At 41.5% G+C, this 22,764-nt stretch overlaps 1 protein-coding gene across 5 annotated transcripts in view; it reads left to right on the top strand.

The window, feature by feature from the left end:
* The window catches only part of hdac4 (histone deacetylase 4), a 159,076-nt gene that overhangs the window by 19,077 nt on the left and 117,235 nt on the right, over nucleotides 1-22,764 (top strand). For all 5 annotated transcript variants that reach the window (XM_013137903.3, XM_020054945.2, XM_010879854.3 and 2 more), the window contains exon 2: nucleotides 3,324-3,563. In XM_013137903.3, coding sequence (XP_012993357.1) covers nucleotides 3,542-3,563 — 22 coding nt within the window. In that variant the 5' untranslated portion in view covers nucleotides 3,324-3,541. The remainder of the gene's footprint in view (nucleotides 1-3,323; nucleotides 3,564-22,764) is intronic.

Below are 22,764 nucleotides of genomic sequence, written 5' to 3'. Positions count from 1 at the left end.
CAGAGAGCCTATTAATGATGGCAGATAATCTATCCTTTAAAAAAAACGTGTCACGTTGGGTATGGGAAAATAAGTATAAGAAAATAGAATGCGGGATCCTTAAAGGATACGTACCAGGCAAGCCGGGTTTTGGTCATGGACACGGTGCGTATGTCAGCCGACGTCTCAGGATCTGCTGTGACCATGTTGACAAATGGCACAACACGCTAACATGTCAATCTGGTATTCCTAACGCACGTGGAGGCATGTAGACTATCGTTAGTCGTGGTCCCTTAGTGAATTATTTATAGTCAATTAGGCCCCAGAGGCAGGCAGCGGCTGTCAAACACCAGACGTGCATTTCAATGATTCATTCGGCTTGCCGCATGACCCTAATTGTTGTTCACTGCTTGCAATCTCTGCCGCATGTTACTTTCATCCAGACGTGATTACCTTTGGTCCTTCTCCGAGCACTGTGTAAATGAACTCCTTTCTCTGCTACAACAGAAATTCTGTGCGCAATCATCTTATACGCTCATATCCAAACAAATGGTTTGATCGGACGGCTCTTCTACTTGATACAAGTGAATGACCCCAAACATTCTGCTAAAGCAACCAAGTATTTTTCAGGGCCAAAGAGTGGAATTTTTCTTGACTGGCCAAGTTAATCACCCGACCTGAATCCAGTTGAGCTTGCATTTCACTTAAGGAAGACAAGACTAAAAGCAAAAATGCCCCAAAACAAACAAACAAATGGCTACAGTACAAGAGCATCACCAGGGAAGATACCCAGTATTTGGTGATGTCTGTCTTATGTTAATTTGTTCAATTACTTTTGCTCCCTTAAAATCGGGGTGGTTATGTCTAAAAAGGGCTGTAATTCCTATATGGTTCACTCTTTATGGATGTAAATACCCTCAAATTAATTCTGCACTTCAACCTCTTGAAGTCATTGTTTCATGTAAAATCCAATATACTTGAGTACCTAGCCAAAACAAACAAATATATGTCCATGTGCCTAAGGACTGCATTGTATTTGGCAACATTAGTACGATGTTTAGATATTTAATCATTACACATACGAGTTGTCATGAAATACTGTCAGGATTTGAGTGTTGACCAATCTTTTAGCTAGGTTAGTCATTAAGACCAAAAATGAGCATTTACTGTGGTGCGGTATAACCTTGTTTGTCAAGAATCTTAGTCCATTCACAAATACTAAATTTCAAGGTCAGTTTATAGCTTTGGTTTGTCATGATATGTAAGGTCATATGATAAGCGATGACAGGTTGTGAAAATGCAATCTACATTTAAACTACACTGACTTGAATTCCCCCAAACAACAAAATAGGGCTGGGGTGTGAATAGAAGCACCGCAACCTTTTCTTAAATCTCTAAGTCGTACGGTATGATAGATCAGATGACAAGCCAATACAGATTTCACTTAGTCTTAAAAAAATTGCTAGGCCTTTACTTTCTCTTTACAGAGGACAGCTAAGGGCGCTTGTTCCATTTCCATACCAAGCAGACCAACATAATTCCTGTGCCCAGCAACCGCCGATGGAACCTGCTTAAATCACTATCATCCAGTGGCACTTACAACCGTGGCTATGAAGTGCTTTGAAAGGCTGGTCATAGTTCACATCAACACCATCATCCCAGATGTTCTGGATGCACTAATTAGCAAACTGCCCCAACAGATCCTCCGACTATGGAATACATTTTTCAATCGATCACTGAGAATCACATGGTTCCACACACACACACACGGTTGTGAAGAGGGCACGTTACTGTCCCCCCAACTTCAGAAAGCTGAGAAAAGAATACTTATTTATTACCTATGTTTTTTTTTTTACATTTTGCCCAGCTACAAGCCATGCTGTCCTGTTTTCAGAGGGTTGTGGGTTATTCAGCATTTGCAGACATTCTGATTATTTTCAATCTTTGAAGAATGTAAGTTACGTTTGTGTATTTATACAAGTTGTTGTGCTATTTGGCATGATGGCTCATAAAGAATGGATATCAAAACTTTCAGAAAAACTGACATTCATTGTTGAGACCACTGATTTCCACATTAGCACTTTGCAAGGAAAGCAGCAAAGTGTTCTACCAGCAGGGCGGTTTAACACTTTTTTATAGGCACAGAGCTCATCCATGCCAGTTCAATCTGGTTAAAACAATGATAATTAATGAGACCGACAATCTATTTTAATTGAATAAATTCTACACAGGACAAACATTACTGCTGTCACGCCCTGATGTGTTTCATCTGTTGTCATGTCCCCGCCCCCTTGCCAGGTGTTCCCGGTTCCCTGTTAGCCCTGTGTACTTAGCCCCTGTTCTCTGTTCTGGCAGTTGCCAGATCGTCTTGTCTTGTACAGTCTTTTCCAGCGTTCTATGTGTCTTATTACCCACTCTGCCTGTCATTCTCTTCCCCGGTTGCGACCCTTGCCTTTTTTCCCGGATTGTGAGCCTGTCTGCTTCACCTGTACCTTCGACCATCTGACCGCTCCGACAACGAACACTGCCTGTCCCCCACTGCGAGCCTGTCTGCTTTACCTGTACCTTTGACAATCTGATCACCCGATAACGAACACTGCCTGTCCCCCACTACGAGACCACCTTGTCCCTGTTTGTGCAGTAAACACTGTGACTCGCCCTCCTCTGCCTATGTGTCCGCTTTTGGGTCCCTGCTTGCTCACTGTTGTGTCAACTGCTGCTTTTTGTTTAATTTGATCCTGTTGCTTTCCCTCCCCTAAATGTACATAAACCTCAACTATCTCAGCTCTTTTTCTGTTGTGGGAATATGAACCTTCTGAATTAGAAATTGACCTACTCCAATGAAGGCTGTTATTTCCTCCTGTAACTGCTGTTGAATTTAGGATAACATTTTTCATTAAGTAGAACCTTCACTAGGGAGATGCGTGCACGTGTTTATGCGTGTGTATGTGTGTGTGTGTGTGTGTGCGTGCACATGCGTGCATGTCCCACTGTCAAATTGTTTAGCCTTGCCTGTGGACAGCGTTGACACCTTTTAGTGTAATGGTGTCAACATGTGTTCTTCAAAGTACTGGAGGCGATCTCCTTGTTAGAACGAGTTACCCAAGCCACCCTTCTAGTGAGAAATCTCGTATCATCAAGACTGCCACGTCATGTAATGGGTTATATTTACGTTCCTTAGAACTGAAAGGGACAGAGTCTGCACATGCACGAAAGCTTGTAAATATGCATTGTGAGAAGTAAGCAGCTATAATATTTCTTTAGTGCTGAATGGTACAGGAGCATGTTTGCTCCACATGTGCCCAGCTGTATTTAACGTTAACTGTTTCATTTGTCCTTGACAGGTTGAACTGAAGGGAGTGGAGAAGCAGTCCAAGCTACAGCATCCACTCAAATGCTACATTGTCTAGAATGAGCCCGCCTCCCTGGTCGTAGTCTTCCTGGACTGGCAGTATTCATTATCCAGACTGTGGATGGTGTTCACCTTACAACCGCCTGATGAGTACTGAGGCAGTCTTCATCCTCTTCATCGGTCTTGGTTGTCAGAAGTGACACACCGACGATGGATTCCTACAGTTGCCAAGGTAAGATGTTTACCAGTGCTGGGTCGTGCTGATTCTGGCAACCTGTAGCAAAAAAAATGTTTGCAGTGGAAAACTGGCTTGAACAAAACCCTGCATTACCTCAAATGTAGATTTAAAAAAAAATAAAAACACTCATCAGAAGCTTTATTTTGGAACAACTTCAAAACATATATAAAGAAAACTCCCATACCTGCAGACCAGTGTTGTCATCAAACCTAAGGCTACATCCTCTGTATGTTTTTAAACTTTTCACCACAAGAGTTGAATTTGATTGATATTGCTTTTTGATCGCTGGTGTCATTATGCCAACTCTGCTGGTTGAAGATTTTTCCACTAATTAAATTGTTTGCCTTGCCTAAGGGGGAGTCTGGTTTAGTCTACTGTTGGTGACAGGCTTCAGGGTTACAGCAATGGCAGGAAAGTATTATTACTAAACAGAATTTACTTTAAAAATATAAGTGAAAAAATATGTAATGAAAATACATTATGTCGAAGCCCTGGAAATAAGCATACTGTATATTTACATATATTGCAACCAATGAGTTTCTTTATCCTCTTGTTTCCAAATAAAACAACAAACTGAGGATTGTCTAACAAATGTGCACACCCAGAAACAGAATACACACGCAGATGTGTGACAAAACTACCCGAAAAGAGACTAGCAAACTGGCACAACTCCTAAAGTGTTATCCGGTAGACGTCAGATGTCTTGTACTGTAATATTAGAAGACTATTTAAGTAATCTGGCTCCAGACACTAGTGTATGGTAGGTAGTCCCGGGTATAAGGTTATTTATGGCTTTAAATTAATTTGACAGGCCAAAAGCTGGCAATTACTAGCTACATTGGAACTTGGATTGGAACCGGGTGCTATGGTCAGATAAAATGAAAACAGAGATATTTGGCCATTTGGAGCAGTGGTGGGTTTGGCATTGAAAGAAGGATGCTTATGCAGAAAAGTAACCTCATACATAGTACTTAAAATATGGTGGTTGCTTAAACATGAGTTAGACTGTGACCTTAAGCACAGTTCAGAATCCACAAAGAATAAAATCCACATTTTGCGTTTGTTTCTGTATGTAGGAATAGTCTAGGATCCCTCCCAATATGTTATCCAATCTTGTAAAACAATAGAAAATGGGTCATTAGTTTCTATCACAAGTGAGGGCAAAAAGTACTGAAAATACGGGATTTGGTTTTACATTTTTGTTATTTAGTCTCTGAGACACCAGGCGAGTGCAATTAATGATGTAGTAGAACAGCAAAAATATCCTGCATAACTTGTTGTGTATGATTAGAGTACCTCTGATCTAGAGTATACTTTAACGCCATTGTCATTCTTTGGTTTCAAATGACAGCTGTTATAGACTATCATATTAAATTAAAGAATTGCACTGTGACTTTTTCATATTTTTAGTCTACAGTTATCAAGAATACCAGTAATATTGGAGAGGGACTATGTTCTGTTTCAGAATTGTGCTTTTTAAAAATATTTCTACACACCAATATATTTTGTGTCATGCAGTACGGAAATAATGATTATGGGTAATGTAACCAATTTTACTGCTTCTGGAAAAGTGTACTGAAGACTAATGCTGAGTCGTTCTCAGCATTAGTGGTGTTTGGGCCAGGGCGTTGGCCTGTTTGTGTTAGAGTACTTTTTGAGTTTCCATGTTCTTTTAAGTCATTAAGCCGGCACTGTTATACAGAGAGTATTACAGTAGTGAGTGTTTCCATTATTAATTCAGGTGTTGCTGTCCCCCTTCACCCTTCTGGAACGGGTAAACACTCTCCCTTTTGTCATAATACACACTTTATCACACTTATCCCAATCTCAAGGAGTAGTGTTAGAATTGGTTAACATCAGATGTGTCCTTCAAATGGCTGGTGTGTTGGTGTCATGCTGTCTTTCTTAGCCCCGTACAGTTGAGGGTGTTGTTTGGCTAGTAGTTGTTTTTATACTATAAGTTCAGGACAGGAGCGCTACAGTATCTGTTCCATCGACCCTAGTGATTGCCTTGAGACCCACTTCCTTCATGGACAAAGAACCTGTGTACCAAATGGAAGTCTAAACCCTCCATACTGGAGAACGGGCCTTGCCTGTTCTAAGGTGTAGCCATAAATCCTGCAAGATTTAACCCCCTCCTCCCCCCTGTATGTCCTGGAAGCCTCATGCCTGATGTGCACAGAGTTGAGTTCACTTTGCCTACTCATGGTTTACCAGAGAATGCTCAGTAATTTTATAGATGAGGCAGCTTCATACCACTGCCACACCTGGCTATAAAACCTTTGAGTGAATCATTATGGGGTCTGGTTTACTCATACTTTGTGTGTTCCTCTCACTTTGTTTAGCCTTACAACTCCCTCCTTTTTGTGACCAAGTACTGCTGGTTAGCTGACATTAGTACGCATTTTCCCCCAACTTTCCTTACATTAGTTAATGGAAGTGTGGTAGAAAGATTTAGGAAATCCTGGCCCAGCTCCATTAATGATTACGCACACAATCTCTCACAATTGCCCCGCTTTCATAGTCTTGAGGAAGCTATTGCACAGCAATTTTTGTGTCAGGTTGGAGGTCTCATGATTATAACCTTTGGTGTTTTTGCACATTGGTAAATGATTACAGTTGGTTGGGGGATCCCACTCATTTAGCTGCAAAGCTGTCTTAAAGATTGGAGTGTGCACATCTGTCGTTACACATTTGTTGCATTTTTATGATTTTTTCAAATGCATACTTCAACAGTTCAACCAGAGTTTATTCTTTCACACATTTTTATGGGTTCTGCACTCAGGTCTTCAATTTCATGGTCAGTATAAGTGTTTTTTTTCCCTCTTTCTTTTTTTATTCCTGTCACATTATTGTTCTGTCTCGTGTCCCTGAAAACATCAGCTGTCTTCAACCCAAACAATTAAGCCTTTACAGGTTGAATCATCTGTCTTTGTTGAAGTCACTCTTGCATTGAGAAACCAAATTCTGTTCTTGATGATTTACATTATGCAAATGGGGGTTTGGTTTGGATGTTACCATCGTCTATCTGCCCACTAACATAATTTCAATAAACGTTTCCACACGGGCATAGTGTTGGCTGAGAGGAGTTTCTGAATAGTTAGTAACCTTAATTAATCAATAAAATACAAGGTCACTAAAAATACATTCTAGTGTCTAGTTTGAGAAACAAGTCCTCAACAGGTCCTCAACTGGCAGCTTCATTAAATAGTACCTGCAAAACCCCAGTCTCTGTGTCAACAGTGAAGAGGTGACTTTGGTATGCTGGCCTTCTAGACAGAGTTGCAAAGAAAAAGCCATATCTCAGACTGGTCAATAAAAAGAAAATATTAAGATGGGCAAAAGAACACAGACACTGGACAGGAAGATTGGAAAAAAAGGCCAGCATCCCTGAGTCGCCTCTTCACTGTTGACGTTGAGACTGGTGTTTTGCTGGTGTGGTTCAAACTATTTGTCATGTGTATTGGAGTGGAATGAGCGGTGATAAAGTAGGTCTTGTTCTGTTAGGCCTTCCAGCTTAGAAAAACATAATTGTGAAGCAACTAATCATCTCACTCTGGCCCTGAAACTATTCTGCTATCCCTGGTTACAGAACTTGTTCAATGGAGAGGACCATGTTAGTTACCAGGTAAATAAAGTTGTCCGTGAGTGTATATGCCTTCCAAGTCAGTGATTTCAAAATTTCCTCTGAGGGCTTTTGTCTCTAGTGTGAATTGAATATTGTTTATACATGTTTTGTTAATGTTATTCAAATTAAATTGTGTTGACAACAATGAATGTAATCTAAATAGGCTTCATGAAATAAGTTTGACACTTTAGGGTTAGGTTAAGGACAAGCACTAACCCTGCTGTCTTAGCATTCAGCCTGTCTGTAATGCCAACTATGCCTTCTTCACCAACATTAAACCAATCAATCATCAATTTACTTATGCCTTTACAATACTAGGTAGACCTGCCTACAATACTTTTTTGAGAAAATCATGCATTTGTAAAGGTAATGCAGTTGTAAAGGACACTAAGGTGTGTGTGAGTGTGTGAGTGTGTGTGTGTGTGTGTGTGAGCTCAAGGTTTGGGGTTCCCCCCAATGTTGGGGCACTTACCCTGCATAACTTTTTATAGGCCTACGTCATAACCCTTTATATAATATTTCCAGTGTTACGCTAGCATTTAATGACAAATAGTTTGAACCACACCCACTGTCAAATGTTGAACAGCTTGAGTTTTAGTGTAGACACGCCAACACAACCAAAGCATTGAGCAACCCTTCCTCAAATATCCAAAGTGTTTATTTCTCAGTGATGTTACTGTGGCTCAGCATTGTGTTAAGCTGCCAATGGAATACCATCCCCACTGATAATTACTAAGAATTAACACCCCTCTTGGGAAATTTGTAGTTCTCAAAACTGGATAATGGGTTTTACTTTATCCAAAAACATTTCCCATCAGATTGGTTTCATTACTAAACCATCTTGACAGGTATCTCTCTTATAGACCATCATCCCATGAAGAGCTAATTGTGTTTGCTATGACGAGCCAATTGTGCGGTTCACCCCCCCGCCCCTTCATATGTTCTAGCCCACTTCACTGTCATGAGGTCACAGGCACTGATTTTTTTTTAAGGCTTTAGGGCCAGCTCAGGCCAGGGCATTCAGGGACACTGGAAGAGTTTGTCCTGTTTCCGGAACCCTGGGATTATGCATACAGCATTGTATCGGTGAGTTATATGATGGCTTAGGAATAACCATTAAAATGAATGCCTTATTTCCAAGACCAGATCCCAAAACCCATTGTTGATAATTAGAGATGCAACATTATATCGGCCAGTAATAAGTAATAGGCCATAATATATTAATAGGAATCAGACGATTGCTTTAAATTTGGCCAAATAAAATAAAATATTAGTCACGTGTTCTTTTCTTTTATTGTTACTTTTGCACTTTTGTTGATGAAGTCTCATCTTACTCAAATGTTTATCCCCTTTATTGTATTATGTACAATTACAGAAATAATGTATTTTTACAATTTCTACATTTTCCATTCATTATCAGTCTTTTGTTTTTAAAATGGTATATTTGAAATTTTGTATGATTTAATTCATATTTGTTGATATCCCATATTTCAATAGGAGTGCAAATGTATGTTTGATCAGATTAGGCACGTGGGTTGGGCATAATACAAATATTAATTACTCTATAATAAAATCAAAACCATGAAAATGGTGAGACTTATTTTTGCTACTCCGTCTGAAGACTGCTTCAGCTGAAGTTTCTTTTCCCTGTAGAATTTGCAAAGAGTTTTGGAGACATACTGTCTCCCTGGGCAATGGGAACAAAAATGTAAACAAAGAACTTTAACCCAAAAGATTTTTAACCAGCAGCAATAATTATATACTGATTTCATTCCAGTTGTAACATTTACCAGACCATATTAAACCTTGTTGAACAGAAACCAGGTGACCCATCTCCTGGGTGAGCCTTGGAATGTTGTCTGTGTTACCTTTGACATACTCGTCCTACCTATTGAGAAATTTTTCTACAGATGTCTGGCTACTGTATGACTCATTGAATGCTATTGCTTATGCAGAACTTAATACATATTGGATGAAGTGCCACATAACTGTCCCTAAGGTATTTGATTTGCCTGAGCAAATCCCAAGTCAGCTAAGCCATATCACTGGCCTTAAACAAATGCAGATACCTTTTCCACCTCTTTGGAGTTTGTCCTTTTCAACATCTAGAATGGTCCTTGCCCAGGCACACCATCTTCAAGGGCCCCAGTCTCCACTGAGGGCCTTTGTCCATGTTAGACTTGGGTCTACGCATACATTTTGCTTGGCGTGTTGTAACGGGGCTGCAGCCCTGGCCAGGTCAAGCCAACTCATGTCGAGCCAGCATGCACACACAGACTCACATATCCGAGCCAGTCGCCCCTCTCCTCTCCACTCTCCCGCCGCGAGTAATTGCTGGCAGGCCAAGCCGGGGGGATCTTGCGTCAATAAATCGTCATGAAGGGCGACTCCCCTGCTTGGAACACAAACACAGAGAGGGGGCCGCACTGTGAAGAGAGGCCCTAGCCAGCCCTAGTTAAAGGCTATCGCTGGCCTGCTCGCACACCGAGCTTGTGAGGTATGAGCACACTGGTTTCACTGGGTGTGGATGCATTGTGAAGGAGCCGATCCACAGTCTGTTTAGATGTGTGGCCCGATGTGAATAAGGGTAGAGCCACGCGGGTCTTCTCATTGTCAAAGGCAGAATGTTGTTTTTTCATCTGATTTGGACACCGATGATATAGTCATTCAAGTGAGGCCTGAGTTTTGTCCAACACTTTTGAAGTTGTAACCTTGACTGTTGTTTCATGCTGCTCGACAGTTGTCTTTCATCCCCCAGAAGAACATTGCTGCTTTTTTATATACAATGATCCCCAAAACTTTAGCTTTAATTTCAGTGATTAGTAGGGAACCGGACCACTTCATTTCTTCACAGCTTCGATGTGTTGTATTGACTCCTAATTTATATTGACCTCTTCACCTCCCCACTTTATTCTTATTTTGTACTCAAACCGGATTGTACCCACTTGCAGGCCAGATTCGGCCTGCGGCCCATATGTTTGACACCCCTGCTCTATAGACTGTGGAAAAGTCAGCTTGGGGGATAAACAAGAGAACGACAGTTTGTTAAGCCCCTTGAGTCCTGTTCTAACTCTCCATCTGTGGCAGATGGTTGTGAATAATTCATGTCAAGTTTTGTGGGAAGTGCACGGCCAAGTGCCGATTTATCCCGAGATTATTCCATATCAGAGAGAGAAAATGATTCAGAGACTTTTGAAGGAGGAATAATCTTCTTACAGGAGACTGTAAACAACGGATGGCAAACACTGTCCTCTAATCTCACTAGGCAGTATTAAGCTCATGGGAATGCTGCAACTTGATTACCAGTTTCTTATAATATTTCTTTGATGTCTCTTCAGTTTTTTTAATAACTCTGAGGAGACCGATCCCTGGGGTACACAAGATCAGTCATTATTTTGAGCAGCACGATTGGGTGGCATCACCACAACTTCTTTACGATCTCTAAGAGATACTTGGATTGAATTGTTTTTAAAGATATTTATTCTTCAGCAATTTTAATGCTTTAATTCTCAGGAAGGTTTTAAGAGATTGGCAAGATAAATTTTGCTTAGAGCGCTGGACTACACTAGACCATATACAGTACTTACATTTTTGAAATGTGATTTACCAATAGCTTTTTCTTTTCCAACTTGCATTTGCTCAGCAAAACCAAATAATATGTTAGGTGCTGCATATAATGCTTTGTAGCTTTTTTGTTTTTGCACAAATACAAAAAACAGCAGTACAGATGAGAAATAAACAGTTATGTGGGACAAATGGTCAAGGACACAGTCAGGTAAGTTCTTATCCAGGGAAAGACCCATTTACTTCACCGATCTACAACTTCTGTGTTGCCACATTACAGAATCTCTACAACACCGGTATTAATTTTGACACTAATCCTAGAAATACGGTAACGCCCCAAGAGAAACCATTGACACCAGTTTTAAATCTTTTCAAAAGTATAAACACTTCTTCATTCATCCACCATTCATCCATCTCACTGGTTCACCCCAATTTAGCACCCCTAAAAAATGAAGAAAATAGATCCCTCCTTTATTCACCTCTCTTATTCTTCCATGTCCTTCTCTCTCTTTCAAACTTTCTCCCTTTTAAATCGGTGTGTGTAATAATGACTTGCTCTAGGAGCTATCAAAAGCCTGCAGCGGTGGATTATAGTGGCTGGCTAGTCTCTGGACTGGGCCACTGGGAACCAAAGTATAATCTTCAAAAGAGGGGCTTAACCTCTGCCACCCCTCCAAGAAGAGTTCTCATTCGCTGTGGCAAAGGCCCAAGACAAAGTTTCTATATGTTAATTGATATAATTCAGTGGAGAGGTTTAAAAAGCTGCTTGAATTTGATTGATGTTAGGCCTGGAAGTGTCTTCTGATATCAAATGTTTAGCTTTTTTATTACCTTTTCTGGCATACTAACTTAAACGTTTGCTTCACTTCATTTTGGGCTGTTGTGGGCTTCTTTCAATCGTCAAGTACTTGAGACTATATCCATACATTTTCCTAACTGCTTGAGAGATGGACGTAGCTTAGCGTTCCCTCACCTTTACTATGGATGCGTTTGAACATCACCGACATACGTTTTGTCCTCTGTTGTGGAAAAGAAACCCTGACTAGAAAGATTGATATGAAGGCATAGTAAGAGACTAAACAGACCCTCTGGAGGAACAATGGAGCTGGCTATGGGAGTTGAGATTATAGTGCCTCTTCATTGTGCCTCCTACAGTTTTCCATAATATTTCATTCAGCTAATCTCTTTGGAGGATGAAACAAAACAAACTATTGTCTTTGTATTGAATTTAGCAAACACTCAAGGCACTGATTTGCTAAAAAAGGAAGTTTACAATTAAATAATTATTTGAGAAGCTCAGAATTCAATGAGCTATTGTTACAAATAGGCATTAAGATGCAGCTAATCTTCCTTGTTGTGGTTGTATATAAGAACAGTCTGTTTGTTTATATGATTTTTTTGTGATGTTACAGTGGCTCTCTTAGTGTACAGTAGCTCAGTAATGTGCATTTAATGCCCTGGTAAAAACAGATGGGCGGGCTGGCTTTTGCGCTCTACTTTATCTTGTCTGGCCGTTTGACTGCTTGTCTACGAGGTTTTACATGGGGATGCCTTAGCATGGTGGAAGTAACAAAGACTGCACAACATTTCGAGGGCATGGTCTGTATTCGTGCTGTGAGCAATGCAATAAACATTTTTGTTTTATAGCATTGCCTGGCTGTTGTAGGGTAGGGTTGAGGCTATTGAAGAGCTGCCAGTCCCAGCATGCTGCCATACGCATCAGACTAGGTGTGATTGAGGCCAGGAAAGGCTGAATACAAGCCAGCCAACCAGAGCATGTTGGCCCAGCCCAGCGCAACAACAACAATAACCAGCTCATCACAGAATATGGCAAAGGAACGGGACAAAAGTTCAGGTTTACCTATAAGAGCAGTACCCTGCCAGTAGCATGGCTGTCTGTATTCCACTGATTGCTTGCTTCTGAAGTTAAGCTGGTCAGTTTATGGATGGGAAACACATTATTATTATTATTATTATTATTATTATTATTATTATTATTCTCATGATATACAGCACATGATTAGGTGGCCATGATGATAATTGTGATAGATTGGTGATGGTGACCAGGATACCAGGATGTTAGGAAGAGAATGGGGTTTTTAGTATCCATAGAGAGTCAGAAGAGGGCACCCGATGCATGACAGTGTCACATTCACTGCCCCTGGGGCACTGAGCTTTGGACCAAAAGGAAGAGTGACCCACTACTGGCCATCCCACACAACTTCCAGCTTGACTGGATGGGAAAGGCAAGCCAGCAATAGGATACTGGGTGCTATATTACCTTCCCACTATTTCCATTGTGTCAGAACCAGTGTCTTGTAGTCTCTTATTACCCCCCCCCCCCCGTTCTAATAAATCCAAATGATTTGATAGGGCCAGTATACCAGGGGGGTTATCTGAGAGGGTTCAAACAGGGACAGGGCATTGGGACTGGAGTGTGGATGTAATGCTCAGCCTCTTGCCGAAAACAAAATGCCCCTCGGTTACACAATCCCAATAGGCTGGGCTCACGGCACCCTGGGTTTCTCCAGGGCTGGAATGAACTTTCCCAAGCACTAATCCTGTGGATAAGTCCTGCCACAGAAACCTTCTAACTCCTGGCAGCCTGGAGTAGGCTACTGTATGTACAACAATTCTGGAATGTTCCTTTTCTGATAGTGTGAGTGTTCAACAGCCTATAAGCAACGTCCTCTTTATTTCCTTTTCAAATGTAGAGGTGCATGCATCTCAAGTGGACCTCACCTGGAACACTGCTCTAAGAGACAATGTCTCAATTCCGTGTTATTGGCATCATTTGTGAGAAGGGAAAGGGTCAGTTAGCTAGCAGGGGTTTGTCATTCTACCAAAGCTACAACCAGTTCTTGTCTAAAGGACAGCTGTTGTCCGTGTGGTCCCCCTGACAACCTCGGCATTCCACAGCTCTCCCCCAGTCCGGGTGTGTTTTCACTGGGCACCGGTGTCTTCAGCGGACCCCCTACTGTCCACCAGTGTTCCAGGGTGGAGCCCCAGCGTCACCATGGTCTTAAGGTTTGCTTGATCTCAGGAAGACTACACGTCTGCGCCGGAAAGCACACTCAATGGCAGTACCATTTGAGGCTGTTAAAGCGATCTCTCAACCCCATTAGGCAGCATGCTAATACCTATTGGTGAGACAGATGCCAGTGAGAAACAATGATCATGAGAGGGCTGACACTAAGCCTCAGCCTGATCCACTTAACTAACCTGGGCTGACCAGGGCTGTTTACCTGTAATACAGATTTGTTTTTATCTTATGGTCATCCAGTTCTGTTGGATTCTATAGGATGTAGATTTATAGTTAACCAGAGATCGTCTTTAAGTTCAGGAATCTTTATAAATGGATTGGCTAATTGGCGGCATTATTCAATCATTTACGTGCAAGGGTGAAATTAAAACCAGCCTGTATACTCTGGATTTGAGTATTTCCAGCCTAGAGGGCATAGCCCCTCCCAATGACAAGTTGAGAACATGTGAGGACCTTGATCCCATTTGGACAATCTTTGTATCGGTCAACATTGACCACTGAGCTACACGGCTTAGTCGGCCCAGGTCTCTGCCTACCCAGCTTGTCAGCTAATAAACTGCTTGGTTCAGCCCTAGGTCAGTGCTCCTCTGACAACGTCTCTGTCTGTTTGTCTTTGGTTAGGACAGTGGGCCTTGGTCATCGTTGCTCTTTAACAGATTATCTCAATCGTCTCTTCCATGTATTTTAATCTGCGATGGGAATCATCCAAACAAACAAACAAGCAGGTTATAAACAGGCCCCCTCCGACGTCAGTGCTGATGCTCACTGCTCAGCTACCATACCCAAGGCCATGAGCTGCACTCAATCACTCTTCACTTGTTGCTGTGGTTGCCAGCCAACATAAACTGATCAACATTTACTCTGTCAGAAGACCTGTTTATAACCAGAGGAGGACATCAAGTAATGGTTATAAGAATAAGAAGGTTCCACATGAAAATGTATAAAAGATTAAGAAATTGTACACCACATAGAACCAGAAAAGACAATCCATGCTATTAGCTGTGTCTGAGTTCTGAGAAGATAGGATTTGGGAGTTCAGAGTGTTCATGACTTCATGACATTCTGACATCCTGGTGGAAAGTTGCCTTTAGGCTACTTCTTCTGCTGCTCTCATTTTGGGAACGAAACCTGGTTTACTGGCTGGCGTTCCCCACATGCATTCAGGGACGGTTTTTGAGAAACATTGAGTTTGAAAATACACACAGTGGGGCAAATCATTAGGCATTGTGTCTACGGTTTGCTCTTTAACACACGCTTGTGATAAAGGTGTAACACCCATGTAGCCAGAGAACAACCCTACAATGACCAATCCAGTTTTTTCTCCATTAGCTAATGGGTCTGTTTCTCTCAAACCCTTAGAGACCCATTATGATACAGCCACTGAAAGAAGCCATCTTATCTGGTGTTTGGCCCTTGGCATCAAACTTGACCACTTTCCTCCGACTAGTCATAAACCCATAAACTCTATGTCAAAAAAAATTCAAACAATAAACATCAATTTTCCTTTTACATATGACGTGTGCCAAACTGAACATGTCCCAAGTTGTTGTGAGAGGCAACAACCTGTCAGAGTTGTGGTTAACTATGCCGAGCGAACGGAGGGGAGGTTTGTCATCTACCCACACTCTCATTTCGTCTGCGATTCTGCTAGAGCCCATTAGCTGCTAGCTAGATAAATGAACTAGCGGGGGTCGCGCTAGCAGAGGTGGCTAATGAGAAACACGGCTGTGGCGAGACTGCGGGTCTGCTAACCTCGTGCCAAAACGATGGTGTCGGGAGAGAGAGGGTTCTCAGGCAACGGGGCTGATGAATGCACGACTGAAGGGGTTCTTTGAGTTCATTTACGCTTTGTCTTTCAGTCTCGCTTTCTCCCAATCACATGGATTTTCGGCTCTGAATACACGCACGTCACTGTTTTCAGTCCAATAAAGCTATGTTTACTGGAATTGACAACACACGAATCATGTGTTCACACACACATCAAACCTGATGAGAACACAGCACCTGAGCCCCATGGCCACACACAGAGCTAGCAACACGCCATCGCTAACTATCTTATTATCTATCCCTATTGACTACCAAAAAATTGCTAAATTTACACAAAAACTCTTACCTTGCCCTTTTCTTTCATGGACCTATAACAGCTTCATCATTGTGGAAGGGCCTCTTTTATGTGGGATCAGACCAGGCCTAAAGGGGTTAAGTGTCGGTGGACTGAAAAGAGAAGCGGGGAAGAATGGGAGAAAGGGAGCGAGAGAGGGCGTGCTCGGAGCTGCCAGTGCAACTATTTATAGACACGCAAGGCTTTCTCTGTCTCGCGCGCACACACGCACGCACACACACACACACACACACACACTCGAGCACACATGCTCAGATGCGTAAAAAGAGGCCGATTGTTGAGCCTACCCTTCACTGATTGGACCGCACAAACAGCCCAGCATCCGGGACCTAAACGCTACACGGCATATCACTCCGCACTTCAAGGCTGTATTTGGGCACTGCCTTGAAGTCCGCTTTACCCAAATAACCTGCTTCACTTTTCTTTTTTTCACCTCGATGCGTTATAAGCAAAACTCATTGAGACCTGTTGTGATCGGGTTTCGTTTGCTGTTTTTCGAGATAGAGATCCTTGTTGCATTACCTAAGGATCAAGTCATGCCATGGTGCTAACAACAACGGTACTGACCTCCATGAACCATCATCCCCCCCCCCCCCCCCCCCCGTCACACTGTAATCACCCAGGCCTCTTTGGCCCTGTCAGCGTCACGGGGCTGGGGTGGACCAGCGCTCGTGACGGCTATGAGACTTTAGGGAATGTATGGCAAGTGCTGTGTATGTCTTTGTTTTAATACGCCCAAGGACTACAAATCCCACCAAGGATAGTAAAACAACAAAATTACAAACATGTGGGGGCATTCCGCATGTCCTTAACAGATGTTATTTTAGGCTTAGAGCTTTGGTTGAAGGTAAAAGTTAGGTTAAGAATTAGGGTTAGGAGTAATGGGTAGGTTCGGGGATCATGTTAGGTGTTAGGTTAATGGTTAAGAAAAATATTTGTTTTTGGTCCCCACAAAGATCATGAACCAAAAGCGTGTGCATGTTTTCTGTATGTATATGTGTACTAATTGGTTTTTATAGGAGCATACAGTATGTGATAGTGTACACATTAAAGTGAGTCAGTCTCTGTTTTCATGTTTCTTGCCTTTTACTTGTGGTATCCCTGTTCACACATGTTTTTGAAGTGACTTCCTCACTGTAAACTGTGTCATGCTGCTTGCTAATTAAACCTGTGGTCCTGCGAATGGTTGTGAATCTGGCCAGCACTGGTTACGGGGGATAGTTATTGAAAATGGTTGAATTGCCTCACCGCGCTCTAGTGACTCCTTGCGGTGGCTTGGGTGCCTGTAAGCTCAGTCAAGTTAGAAGATCAGAGAGTGCATTGCCTGGTTGAGTTAGGAGCCTGATAATAACCAAATCTGCATTATCTGCTTCATACGTGTCTCAACATCGATTGTCCAGAGTCCTTTGGCCGTTACGGCACTTATTGAACATTACAAAATTGGGGAGTAAGGTTTACAGATGTATTATTGGGATCTATTATAGGTTTATTTTGTGAAATGTAGTTTTCCATGCATTTTGAAATGTATTTGAATGCGCTACACACTTATATAAATGTTTTGGAGACATACGTTTCCTTGGAAATATTATTTGCCAACTTTTTTCACATTGTATATCTTTTGTAGCATATTATAATGCATATTATTATATAGAAGTGTTACTGCATGGTCCTTACAAAAGTGTCTTATCATTGGGGTTAAAATGTCAAAACCCTCCTAAACCCTCTCTGCATACCTTTGGAAACATGTCTGGGAGAATGACACTAACACCCCACTGAGCCCCAGAGCTACCATCAGCCACCTTCTGTCAGTGGGCTTGCAGGAGACAAACAGGGCCCTAAGCAGCGTAGGCTCGACAGCAAGCGTGCTGATTTTAATTGTAATCTGAGGAAGTTAATTCACATAGGAAGGACATGGCATGAGGTAAGACTGATCTCTCACTCTGCGTCTATTCATTTTGTTTGCCAATAGGTTTGGGTGGTGTGCGTCGTTGGGCAATGCCCCCCGGGGCATTTAGTGAGTTACCTGGACGGGTGTTGTAATTGCAGCCCCGTTGGAACAGCTCTTTGGTTCGCGGTGGTGATCGGATCCACAAATATTCTCATTGCTCTTTCATAGGAACGAGGGATAGTTTGGCATGAAATCTGAGCTTGTCACCAATGGGATCACAATTGCTGATGTAGGATTTTTTGTAAAGCACTTCTAGGATTTCCGATATTTTTTGATCGTCTAGAATGAAATCTTTAGATCTTTTACTCTGAGGGGTTTTGTGTCACTCTGTTTCTCTATTAATCTTTACTCTGGGGAGAGCTTTGGATGTTCTTCGTGTGTAAGTAGGAAGAGAAGATTGAGGATGGAGGACAATTGTGGCAAGAATAGCTATTTATCCAGATCCTACCAGTCAATTGAAATAGCATGTAAAAAATGACTGTTAATCAAATAATAAAAATTATGTAGTCATGTCTCAGTGTAATCAAAACATAATATTACTATTTTATCTCCTTTTTCTTATATTTGGTCAATTTGCACTTTTTTATTTTCTGGCCACACTATTTTCTCAGACAAACATTAACCCCCAGCTGAATTTTGTTGTCTACCCACTAGCCTAGATAATATTGAAATATAGCTCTGGAGTCATTTCAGAGGCTCTTTTTAATAGTAGAGGTTAATCAGGTGTCCTGACTCTGTGGTCAGTATGCTATCAATACTGTTTGTAAGCTGCTCTGGAAAAGAGTTTCATTCACCAGGAAGGAAAAGTTTGAATAGGCTAATTAAAATGTTAAACACTTTTTTGTATTATTATTTTATTTTTATTATTAATATTTAATTATTAGTGCTGTCGAAAGATTTAAATAATAAATGTGTGATTAATTGCATAAACGTCTAATTAATCACGTTTGCCATCATTTACAATAAAACATAATACAACCCTGTTTCCAAAATAGTTGGGACACTGCGTACCTTGGGAATTGCCTATGGAGATTGCTATTCATAATATTCCGGTTATGTTTTTTTTGGTAGTATCATATACACGGTCATATAATGGCAGTGAGTTACCCCAGAGCAGCAGAATTTAATGCCAAGATATTGCATGTACATTGCTGTGAATTATTCTACAATAAATGGTTTAACTAATACATGGCGTCTGAACTATGATTTGCACTTTCACTGGATTGGCTCATTAGCTCATTGTAAAGAGTTTGAAAATGTATACACTCACTACTGTCAGTGGCTCTGGATAAATCATACACTAAATTAAATGTAATTTGCTGTAATTGTTGGGTGAATTTTTTGGGGGATTTGCAAATACTTTTTTTCCTGGAGTGGATATTCTTTCTATTGCACACTGCCTATGAAACAAGTTTGTTTTATTTAAAGTCCCAGTGACACACAAGGATCTATTTGGTCATTGGGCTGTTAATCCATTTCACTGCACGGTGGCTTGCATTCCAAGCAGTGCCATTGATAATCTCAATCTGGATTAACGCGTCTGAATAGCTTGTTGACATCAGATGGCATTGGATCTATTCATACACACATTCACTCATATGGGGCTCAGACAGAAACCCTGGTGCCAACCCTGGCCCAGGCATGTACAGTACCGTTGAAAAGTTTAGAATCACCTAGATATGTCTTTGTTTGCGAAAGAAAAGCAATTGAAGGCCCATTCACTGCCTAGAAGGCCAGCATCCCAGGGTCGCCTGTTCACTGTTGACATTGAGGCTGGTGTTTTGTACTTGTCCTCTTGCTCTGTTGTGCACTAGGGCCTCCCACTGCTCTTTCTGTTCTGGTTAGAGACAGTGTGCACTGTTCTGTGACAGGAGTACTACTACATCGTTGTATGAGATCTTTAGTTTCTTGGCAATGTTTTGCAAGAAATAGCCTTCATTGCTCAGAACTAGAATAGACTGATGAGTTTCATAAGAAAGTTCTTTGTTTCTGGCCATTTTGAGCCTGTAATCTAACCCACAAACACTAATGCTCAAGATACTGAACTAGTCTAAAGATGGACAGTTTTATTGCTTCTTTGATCAGCACAACAGTTTTCAGCAGTGCTAACATAATCGCAAAAGGGTTTTCTAATGATCAATTAGCCTTTTAAAATTATAAACTTGGATTAGCAAACACAACATCCCATTGGAACACCGGACGGATGGTTGCTGATAATGGGCCTCTGTACGCCTTTGTAGATATTCCATTGAATATCAGCCCTTTCCAGATACAATAGTCATTTACAACATTAACAATGTCTACACTGTATTTCTGGCCCATTTGATGTTATCTTAATGGTCAAAAATTGTTTTTCTTTTGAAAACAAGGACATTTCTAAGTGACCCCAATCTTTTGAACGATGGTGTATACTTTCTTGCCAGAGCAAACACACAAGCCCAAACCAAAGATTATCACTATGGCAATTACCTCTATGGCAGTCACTCTTCTGCAACTTCACAGGGAGAACTGTGCAAGTAAGTATGACTCTAAATCAACCGACAAAACCAAGACATTACGTTTTGTACGTTTTGAAGGAATGAAGGGAATTAATTATAATGTTTGTTCCCAAGTGGATGTCCCCAACATTGATCAAATTAAATCAAATTGACTAAAGCTATGTTTTTTGACCCTATGGGTTTGCGAAGTGTTTGGCCAGGGACCAAATAAGGACTGTGTGGTTTGTCACAGACTATTTTTGGGCCATGGGGTTGGTCAGGGACCATGAAAGGACCATGTGGTTGGTCAGGGACTATATTTGGGCCGTGTGGTTGGTCAGGGACCATGAAAGGACCATGTGGTTGGTCAGGGTCTATGTTTGGGCCATATGGTTGGTCAGGGACCATGTAAGGACCATGGGGTTGGTCAGGGACAATGTAAGGACCATGGGGTTGGTCAGGGACCATGAAAGGACCATGGAGTTTGTCAGGGACCATGTAAGGACTATCTGGTTGGTCAGGGACTATGTTTGGGCCATGTGGTTGATCGGGGGCCATGTAAGGATCATGGGATTGGTCGGGGACCATGTAAGGACCTTATGGTTGGTCATGAACCATGCAAGGACCATGTGAGGGCCAAGTTGTTGGTCAGGCAACATGTAAGGACCACGTGGTCGACACTGCCTTCACACAAATACAATGCACACAATATTTTTTGGGCCTGTTTTTCCCCATCATTGCCTTTCCTCCCAAGCACTGAAAAAACAGGAAAGTTTGCACACACACACACACACACACACACACACACAAAAGCCTGCATGCAAGGAAAATAATCATAATCACAATGATAATGCAGCAATCCACTCTGAATCAGATGGGAAAGTAATCCTCTGCAAATTCTCCCTAAAAACCAGAGTTAGTGAGAATGATTATCGGTAATCCTTCCTGGTTAACGTGACATTGGTGTTCACAATAGAGCTCTCTCAGTTGCTTCTCCCCCCTGCTTCAGGAAATGTAATCAATCATTTTTTTTGCCAATTATAGATTGCAGTGAACAAAATATTTTTTAAACCTTCTATTTTTACAGTACTAATACACATTGTGAATTTGTCCAACTAACTTTTTTTGTCTCTGAAAGAGACAAAGTGCTGTCATTTCTGTTGTTTCACATTTATAAATTACAGCACTGGATGTGTAATATGTTGTTCAAATGTAAATGTGTACAAGCACTTGTCATGTCATGTCATGTCTCAGTCAGCCATGGTATTTCTAAGTGTGTGTTTTGATGGCATGGGGCACAAGTTAGCACATACCTGACAATAGTATACAATATTTGGGAACCCGTTTTGAATTGACACTTATACAACCTGCATAATATAACCTGCATATCCCAGCTACATGTAGTGACTAATCTGTTTGAAATGAGTAGCACGTCAAAGAACGGGAACTGCTCTAGCCTTGTTTGGATTTGTCCCGAGTTCTCCTAAGGATAAGAATGTATTCAGGGATACAACCAAGCTGATATCTTTGTGTGGAATACCCGTCCCCCCACCCGTGGGAGATCCCTCTACCCACCTAAACCACTGGACCAATGTGATGCCAGGTCCCTGAGCAGCTGCCAAATAGCAGCATTACGCAATGCAAGTTGCAATGAGGACAAAAACACTGGGAGAGTCTCAGAAGGTACAGTACTGACGTCAGAGAGGGAGAACCACATGTAAGAAACACGGCTAATAACTTGTGTTATTAGCAGAGTGCACAGGGTTATTGTAAAATGCTCCTGCTTGCGTTGAACACTCCAAAGGCATCCTTGTGTTCAGGCCTGGTGGCCTCGTCTCCTCTGGCAGAAGTGGAAGCTAAAGATTACAGACTGCAGGCCTGTTTTGATTCCTTCTCATATCCTTTGGCCTTGTTGCTGCACCTGGAATCATATGACTGCCTTTTACGGAACAGTCTTCTTCTCACCTCTGAGCTACTGGGGCCTTAAAGAGGCAATCTGCAATTTTTCAAAAAAACTTAAAATTGAAATGTATTTACCTATTTGTTTTTAAGGGATATATAAACAGGCCTTATTAGGTTAGTTCAACTGTCATTTGTAAACAATGTAAACAAACCCTGTTTGACTTCAAAATTGTTTTCCAACTATAGTTTGAATATCCTGGGTGGTCAGTCATTACATCCATAACTGTATATTAATGTAAGAGTGGATTCATTTCTCCAGCCCCATCCCAAAATCAGGGGGTCACAGTATATGCTTTCTTTTGTTTCGGTTGTTGAATTCCGCTTTAAATTCATAAGCGGATTAGTGTATTGCGTCACAGCCAAATGTAAACATAACTAGGCCTACCTTACCATTTTTGTGCTTTAAGGTGGCTGATGTAATGTTAAAATTATTCAGTCTTATGCTCTTTCA

This window comes from Esox lucius, chromosome 16, assembly GCF_011004845.1.
Source record: "Esox lucius isolate fEsoLuc1 chromosome 16, fEsoLuc1.pri, whole genome shotgun sequence".
NCBI lineage: Eukaryota > Metazoa > Chordata > Actinopteri > Esociformes > Esocidae > Esox > Esox lucius.
This window is presented reverse-complemented; position numbering and strand designations above follow the sequence as displayed.